Below are 9,842 nucleotides of genomic sequence, written 5' to 3' on the forward strand. Positions count from 1 at the left end.
CTTATAAACTCAATTTTTATACAAAATCAATGATTAATATTAAATGTGATGTTTATATATGTTTTCATTTTACCAAAAGCAACAAGGAAAAAGGGGATGAGAGTTGAATATTGGATCTCAAAGTAGGTGACGTAATTGCTAAGTTGTGTTAACTCAACTGCTGTGGTTTAAATGTAAAATTTTAATTCAAGTATCGTTATTGTTTATTGCTATAATACAATAATTTTACAAATTGAAGATGAATTTTTTATTTGATTGTATGCTATTTTATGCACTTGAAAAGTTAATTATATTTAGGTATATATTTACGTATAATTATGTTTATGTAAAGTTAATTGTTAAAAATTATTAGATAATTTAATAAATTTAACTAAATTATTGTCTAACAATTCTTAACTAAATTTTACATAAAAATAATTGGAGGCGAATTTTCACCTTATGTTTATTTCTTACATACTAACAACAAAAAATCATATAAATAATAGAGTATATATCCATTTTGGTCCTCAAAGAATTTCAAATTGGACACTTTAGTCCCCAACTAAAATTAATTATTCGATTGGTCCCTAACAATTAATTCCGTCAGTCACTTAGATCCTTTACTCCGTTAACTCTAACGGAGGACAAAATAGTCCCTAACAACTCTAATAGGGGACAAAATAGTCCTTGATAACTCTAATAGGGGACAAAATGGTCCCTGACAACTTTATTCAAACACGACACTGTTCTTCCCCAATTTTTATCATATCTCGCATAACCCTAACATTCATACTCTCATTGTTCACCTTCACAGTCTTCTTTTCCATCTTTTCCTTCCTCATCTTTAGCTCCAAGATTAAGCTATATATGGTGTAATTGTCATACGTATCGCACCTACCTCAACATGTCATGGACCACACACTTCCTAAATCTTTGTGACTGGTACATCCACCTCCTCTACACTTCACCCACCAAAAGCATCCACTTTCACGTCTTCGATAACATCACCTCCAACCCCGACATGTCCACGACATCCTCAAGACCAAGTTCCACAACTACTCCAAGGGCACGCCTTTCTCCACTCTCCGGCAAGCAATAATGCAATATAGATTATTGGACATTACGATATCATGAGAAGATTCTCCTTCGACATCATATGCAAATTCTCATTTGAAATAGACACCGAGTGCTTCATTCCTTCTTTTCCAGAGTCCAAGTTGGCAGACAGCTTCGACCTTGCATCCAAGCTATCAGTATAACGAGCAATGTCGCCGTTGCCGCTCATATGAAAACTGAAGCGATTACTGAACATTGGTTTGGAGAAGAAGTTGAAGGAAGCGATCGGAGTGGTGGACAATGTGGTCATGGAGATGATAGGGCAGAGGAAGAGGGAGATGGCAATGACGACGATAGGTCTTAACAAATCAGACTTGCTGTCTAGATTCATGGGATCCATCGAAGACGATAACTAGTTGAGAGACATAGGCATTAGTTTCCTAAGTATGAATTGGTTGAGAACAAGTTGAGAATTTTTTTTCTTGTGAATAATAAATTTATAGAGTGTGCATTGTGTAGTTTGAAGTTACAATGTTACACTGCTAGTGTTATGCGAGATATGATAGAAATTGGGAGATAACAGTGTCGTTTCCGAACAGAGGAGATCAAGGACCATTTTGTCCCCTGTTAAAGTTGTCAGGGACTATTTTGTCCTCCGTTAGAGTTAACGGAGTAAAGGACCTAAGTGACTGACGGAATTAATTGTTAGGGACCAATCGAGTAATTAATTTAGTTGGGGACTAAAGTGTCCAGTTTAAAATTCTTTGAGGACCAAAATGGGTATATACTCTAAATAATACATATGCATGAGTTGCATTTTTTAAAATGAAAAAATTAATTAGTCATTTTAGAAATTGGACTTAAATTAATTCATCCGAATTTTGAGACCAAAAGTAAGTTTAAATTATATTATATATATATTTTTTTAATATGTAAGAGTCTTTTTTGAATTTGTTTGATCTTTATATAGGTCTTTTTTTTTATTATTCTACATTTTTTTTAACTTTTAGAGTTCACCAATAATTGAACTCTAGATCTTTTTGTTATAAAATAAATAAATAAATAAATAAATAAATAAGAGGTAACAATTATAAAATAAAGAAATACAAAGAGAGAGAAAGAAGTATTGCAACGAAAAAGAGAAAGAATTGTTTATTGCTCTGTGTAGTGCTCCTCAGTTGCTTTTCTATTTATAGGCAAGGAAACTTTACATTTATCAACTTCATTAATTTGGTTTGCCTTGAGAAGGTAAGCCATTCAGTATTAATGATGGTCATCCACCTCATCTTTTATTCTTATCGCAATACTCCCCCTTGGATGACCATTTAGGATTATGCCTCGTTAAAACATTACTAAAGAAAAACTCAATGGGAAAAAAAACTTTAATGAAGGAAAAAGAGTACAAAATCTTTTGTGATGGGGACTGCCTCATTAAAAACCTTGTCAAGAAAAACCCAATGAAAAAAAAACCTGACCAAGGAAAAAAGAGTACAGTCTCCCCCTCTTGTCGACATTATTTGATGTCTCAAAATCGGCGCATCCCAATTTCATGTACCAATCTTTCAAAAGAGGATTTCGGGAGTGACTTTGTGAATAAATCTGTCAGATTATCACTTGAACGGATCTGTTGGACATCAATTGTCCCTTGATTTTGAAGATCACGAATGAAGAAGAATTTGGGAGAAATATGCTTTGTTCTATCACCTTTGATGTATCCGCCTTTAAGTTGAGCAATGCATGCTGTATTATCTTCAAACAGGACAGTTGGAGCTATCTTATGATCAATCAGTCCACATGATGACAGAATATATTGGATCAAACTCGTGAGCCAAAAACACTCGCGACTAGCTTCATGTATCGCTAGTATTTCAGCATGATTAGAGGATATTGCTGCAATCGTCTGCTTTGTGGACCTTCATGATATAGTTGTACCACCATATGTGAATAGGTATCTTGTTTGAGATCTCCCTTTATGTGGATCAGACAAGTATCCAACATCTACATAGCCAACTAATTGTGACTTTGATCCATAAGGATAAAACAATCACATATCAACCGTTCCATGAAGATATCGAAAGATTTGTTTGATTCCACTCTAATGTCTTCTGGTTGGAGAGGAACTATACCTTGCTAATAAATTCACAGCGAATGATATATCGGGTCGTGTGTTATTAGCAAGATACATTAGCGCACCAATGGCACTAAGATATGGTACTTCAGGACCAAGGATATCTTCATTTTCTTCTTTAGGACGGAATTGATCCTTTTCCACATCCAAAGACCTTACGATCATTGGGGTACTTAATGGATGTGACCTATCCATATAAAATCTCTTCAAGATCTTTTCTGTATATGTTGTTTGATGAATGAAGATCCCATTTGTTGTGTGCTCGATCTGCAAGCCGAGACAGAATTTAGTTTTTCCAAGATCTTTAATCTCAAACTCTTCTTTTAGAGCTTTTATAGCTGTTGGAATCTCTTTAGGAGTTCCAATAATATTTAAATCATCAACGTACACAGCAATTATAATGAATCTAGATGCAGATTTCTTTATGAAAACACATGGGCAGATATCATCATTCTTAAATCCGTTTTTGGTCAGATACTCAGTAAGACGATTATACCACATTCGTCCAGATTGCTTTAGACCATATAAAGATCTTTGCAATTTAACTGAATATAATCCTTGCGAATATTTATTGGATGGTTTAGATATCTTCAGTCCTTCAGGAATTTTCATATAGATATCACGATCTAATGAGCCGTATAAGTAGGCTGTTACCACATCCATTAAATGCATATGTAGTTTATGATATGCGGATAAACTAACCAAATAACACAATGTTATCGCATCCACTACAAGGGAATACGTTTCTTCATAATCTATACCGGGCCTTTGTGAGAAACCTTGTGCCACAAGTCGGGCTTTGTAGCGCACAACTTCATTTTTCTCATTTCGTTTTCTCACAAATACCCATCGATATCCAACAGGTTTTACATCTTCTAGTGTACAGACTACAGGTCCAAAGACTTCACGTTTTGCAAGTGAGTCTAATGCAGCCTTCATGACTTCTTCCCATTTTGGCCAATCATTTCTTTGTCGACATTCTTCGACTAATCTTGGCTCAAGATCCTTACTTTCATGCATGATATTTAATTCCACATTATATGCAAATATTTCATTGACAATTATCTTATTTCGGTCCCATTTCTCTCTTGTAAGAGATCTCGTCATTTTCACAATTTTCAAGTACCTGAACGTCTTCTGGTGTTAAAACTATATTAGAATTTTGGACAACTGCAGGTGTCTCTACTATGTCTTTTTAATAGGAATCGTATTTACCTCTTTTCTTTTTCGAGAATTTTTGTCTTTGGAACCGACAGGCCTGCCACGCTTCTGGCGTGAATTTGCTTCAGTGGCTACTTGTCCTACTAGGACATCAATTTGAATTGGGACATTTTCTGCTGGTATATAAGATTTGGTTATCCTCTTTGTATCTGAAAATACATCAGGTAATTCATTTGCTATTCTTTGCAAATGTATAATCTTTTGAACTTCTAGTTCACATTGCCCTGATCAAGGATCTAAATGCATCAACGATGATGCATTCCAATTAAGTTCCTTTCCAGTAAGCTTATTCTCTCCCCCTAATGTTGGAAATTTTGATTAATCAAAATAACAATCTGCAAACCAGGCTTTAAATACATCTCCAGTTTGTATCTCAAGATACCTCACTATAGAGGGAGAATTATATCCAACATATATCCCCAATTTTCTTTGGGGTCCCATTTTGGTGCGAGAAGGTGGTGCAATGGGAACATATATCGCACACCCAAATATTCTTAAATGGGAAACATTTGGCTGCTGGCCAAAAGCTAATTGCATAGGAGAGAATTGATAGTAACTCGTTGGCCTCAAACGAATAAGTGCTGCGGCATGTAAAATAGCATATCCCAAACCGAGGTTGGGAAATTTGTTCTCATAAGTAAGGGTCTAGCAATTAATTGGAGGCGCTTAATAAGTGATTCTGCTAACCCATTTTGTCTGTGAACATGAGCTACTGGATGTTCAACACTTATTCCATTAGCCATACAATAAGCATCAAAGGCTTGGGAAGTAAATTCACCAGCATTATCAAGACGAATTTCTTTGATTGGATTTGCTGGAAATTGTGCTTTTAATCGAATAATTTGAACCAGTAATCTCGCGAACGCCAGGTTGTGAGAAGACAATAAGCACACATGAGACCATCTCGAAGATGCGTCTATTAGGACCATAACATATCTAAAAGACCCACATGGTAGATGAATAGGTTCACATATATCACCTTGAATCCTTTCTAGTAATTCAGGGGATTCAAATCCAATCTTTACTCGTGATGGCCTTAAAATTAACTTTCCCTGAGAACATGCGGCACAACAAAATTCACTAGTTTTAAGAATCTTCTGGTTCTTTAGTGAATGTCCATGGGAGTTTTCAATAATTCTCCGTATCATGGTTGTTCCCGTATGACCCAATCGGTCGTGCCAAGTTATGAATTCATTTGGGCTAGTAAACTTCTGGTTTACAATGGCACGTGATTCAATTGCACTAATCTTGGTATAATATAACCCAGATGAAAGTAAAGGCAAATTTTCTAATATAACCTTTTTATTTAAATCATGAGTTGTGATACATAAGTACTCATGATTTCCCTCGTTCATAGTCTCAATATGATATCCATTTCGGCGAATATCTTTAAAGCTCAACAAGTTTTTTAGAGACTTGGTCGACAATAGTGTATTATTTATTATGAATTTTGTTCCTCCAGGAAACAAAATTATAGCTCTTTCAAAACTTTCAATCACATTGCCTGAGCCAATAATAGTATTAACATATTCTTCTTTTGGCACAAGATGGGTAAAATATATATCACTTTTGAGAATGGTGTGCGAACTTGCACTATCCGCAAGGTATACATCTTCATTATATAGCCTTGCCATTCTCTTCAAAGACAAATAATAATAATAATAAAATGAGTAAAAGTACATGCACAGTGAAATTATTCACATGAATACTTAACAAACACACATATTAAACTATTCCATCATTGATCAAATATCCAATATTTCCTTCAGAATCCTCAAAGAAATTAGATACATCATAATGAGTGGTGGAATTTTCATCATTTGAAACAAAAATTGTTTCCTTTTCTTTGTCATTCTTTTTTAAGGATGCTTGATAAAGATCAACTAGGTGCCTTGGGGTACGACAGGTACGTGACCAATGGCCCTTTCCACCACAACGGAAGTATTTATCCTCAATTGATTTACTGTACCCATTGTTTCTTTCTTTATCCCACTTCTGGTGAGATCCTTTCTTATGAATATAATTATTCTTCCTTCCATAATTTTTCTTATTACCAAAATCTTGCCATTTACCTCTTATGGGGTAATGATTTACCGCATTTACTTCAGGAAATGGGGCAGCGCCAGCTGAGCGCGCTTCATGATTCCTTAAGAGTAACTCATTGTTGCGCTCAACAACAAGAAGGCAATAAATTAGCTCAGAATATTTTTAAATCATTTTTCTCGATACTGCTTCTACAGGAGCACATTCGAGACATGGAAAGTTGAGAAAGTTTTCTCTAACATATCGGGCTTGAGGAAGTATCACATGATTGTACATTTCTTCAAGGTCTTTCCACATATTTGCAGGATCTTTTAACGTGAGATATTCATTTTTCAATCCTTCGTCAAGACGACGACGAAGGAAGACCATGGCATTGGCTTTATCCTTCTGGGATGTCTTATTTTTCAGCTTTAATGGTATCTTCAAGATCCATTGAATCAAGATGGATTTCAGCATCTAGTATCAATGATAAATAATTATTTCTAAATATATCAAGAGCATTAAATTTAAGATGAGAGAGCTTCAACATAATAAAAATTTGTTACATGGAGTCTTCTAAAATTTGGTTAGAGTCTCGTGCTGATAACGTGTTATAAAATAACTAAATAAATAAATAAATAAGAGGTAACAAATATAAAATAAAGAAATATAAAGAGAGAGAAAGAAGTATTGCAACGAAAATAGAGAGAGATTGTTTATTGCTGTGTGTAGTGCTCCTCAGTTGCTTTTCTATTTATAGCAAGGTTGCGAGAACTGGACCGGTCAATGAACCGGTAGAGTGACTGGTTCATTGGTTCAAAAGTTTGACCGGGTTCAACCGGAATTCAACCGGTTTAATTAAATATTAAATAAAATTATTAAAAATTAAACATACAATGAAACATGTAGCATGACCTTTTGTGTTACCATAACAATATCTGGTAAGTAAACTAAAATCTTCTCTTCTTATTCTTTTCAAAATTAAAATAAGAAAAATCTAAACCAACGTTTAATTTCCTAAATTTAGGGTAAAAGGAGAAATTAAAGAAAGAAATTATTGTAGAACTAACAATGCTGAAATGGAAGGGAATAAAGATGAGGGCATGAGGGTGAAGATTTTATTCTGTTTCTGGGCATGTCTTTTGCAACCTTTCTGCTGGGTCTAATAAATTTGTATAAAGAAGCTGTAACACATGTATGTCCTCATATGCAGATCAATGTAAAATACTATGACAAAATTAATCATACCACCACCAACTCTAATTCAGAAGTTAAAACTCAGAACACAACAAACAGAAAAAATATCAACTCACCCCAATTCAGATTCAGAACACAATAAACAGAAAAAGAAACAGCAACTCAAGAATCAGATCTCAGATTTCAGTAACTCAGTAAAATTAACAAAATACACGACCATAAATTGAAGCAAACAGAGTTGAATCTTTAAAAAATAGAACCTCAAAATCATAGAAATTAACAAAAGGGAAAAACTAAAGCATAGCTATCAACGACAGAGGAACCAAACTGACGTGACAGAGGAACGAAACAGGCGGCAAGACTACCGGCAAGGGAGGAACGGTGAGACAGACGGGATCGAGCAAACTCACCAACAATGGAGGAATCCAGCCGACCACGCTTCGATCTGCAAGTCCACACAACGAAGATGAAAACGATGTAGAGAAGACGAGGATGGATGACCAAAGGCGACGACGTGGAGGAGACGAGGATGGACGGCCAAGAGCTCGAAGCACCTTCTATCTGTTTATATAAATACATAATGACTAATTTTGGTAGTTAATTTTAGTATACACATAATATTTTTTATTAGATTTTTATTTTTTGTATTGTAATACAAGTAGTATTTTCTAATAATATGAAAACTTAGTGCATTTTTATACTACAAATTTGAGAGTCAGATTGTAATTTTTAAAAAAAATTACAAATCTAAAGGTCATGTTTGTATTTCAATGCCGAAAAAATTTTTGAACAGACAAATCGAACCCTCCAATTTAAATTTTTTAAATTTTTTTTATTTTTTTAACCCAAAACCTACCCCTAGATTTGTAGTTTTTAGTTTAAACAAAAAAATTGTCTCCATATTCATAAAAAAACATACTAACTCTCTAAAAGCATAAAAACAGAATAAAATATATTAAACAAAATAATATTTTTTTTATATTCTTAACAAATCTTAGAATTTATTATTACCAAAACAAAAATGAAATAAGATTATCCCCATTCACCACAAAAGTAGAATAAATAAGAGTTGAGTGATGTGACAGCCATTCCTTATGTGTTCTCTTTCCCAATATATAAACCACCATTGCCACCCTCACTCTCCACACACACACCCCAATAACCTTCCACTTTTTTTTTTCTTATATTTTCTTTCTTTCTCATTCACATTCCAATTTCCAAACTCTTCTCACTTCTCAGATCTTCAACGACCATGGCTTCCTCATCAACTACTTTTGCTCTCAAAACACTCTCATCTTTCTCTCTCAAAGCTTCCAACTTTCACCCAACAACAACAATCTTACCCTTCACTACTTCATACCCATCATCATCTCTCTCTAAAACACTGAAACTAAACATCACCACTTCACCACACTACTCATCAGTTCCTAAAAGGTCTTTTACTTTAAGAAGCCAAGCTCAATCATCATCTGACTCAGGTAACTGAACGCTTTTGTGTTTTGGCAACACTTTTTATTGTGTTGCTCTGAAACAGTGGTTTAATTTCTTTCTGCTTGAATATATGCGTTGACTCTCTGATTTTTTTTTGTGGTTGATGATGATGTTGCAGTGAAAGTTCAAGAACTGAGTGTGTATGAGATCAATGAGAGAGATCGTGGAAGCCCTGCATATCTTCGATTAAGTCAAAAGAGTGTCAATTCTCTTGGAGATCTAGTCCCTTTCAGCAACAAGGTTAGAATAGCTCTTTTGATTTGTTCTAAAATAAAATACTTAATTACTTGCAATTTTACCTTTTTTTCCATTTTTGGTATATGATCTATCAATTTATTTCGGCACCAAAACAAAATGGTAATTTACTAATTTCAGATATGAAGTTGACCATTGAGAGTCGTATTGAGAGTCGTTAGATAGATTTGGTCATAGTTACCAATTATTTCCATGATCTCTCCTAATTCGATTAACGGTAATACTAGGGAAACATAAAAAAAAAGTCGGATTCATAACGAATACTAAATAAAACAAGGCAAGTTCTGACTGTCTTTGACTAATTCTTTTTTGTTATCAAACATTTTCGTTCGATTAATTGTTCAATTTTGTGTATCTTAAGTTAATTTAAAGCACTTGAAATTCCAACCATGCAATCCATGATTAAATAACTTGAATTTTGCAGTAGAAACTTATGTTATGGTGATTTGATTGATGCAGTTGTACACAGGGTGCCTTCAAAAGCGAGTGGGAA

At 34.3% G+C, this 9,842-nt stretch overlaps 1 protein-coding gene across 1 annotated transcript in view; it reads left to right on the forward strand.

Annotated features, from left to right (window-relative positions):
• Positions 8,728–9,842, forward strand: part of LOC107623642 (allene oxide cyclase, chloroplastic) — a 1,917-nt gene continuing 802 nt past the window's right edge. Inside the window, exons 1-3 of the mRNA XM_016325982.2 lie at positions 8,728–9,081; positions 9,213–9,334; positions 9,809–9,840. Of these exons, the coding sequence (XP_016181468.1) occupies positions 8,856–9,081; positions 9,213–9,334; positions 9,809–9,840 (380 nt within the window). The 5' untranslated portion in view covers positions 8,728–8,855. The remainder of the gene's footprint in view (positions 9,082–9,212; positions 9,335–9,808; positions 9,841–9,842) is intronic.

This window comes from Arachis ipaensis, chromosome B10 (assembly GCF_000816755.2).
Source record: "Arachis ipaensis cultivar K30076 chromosome B10, Araip1.1, whole genome shotgun sequence".
Taxonomy (NCBI): Eukaryota; Viridiplantae; Streptophyta; class Magnoliopsida; order Fabales; family Fabaceae; genus Arachis; species Arachis ipaensis.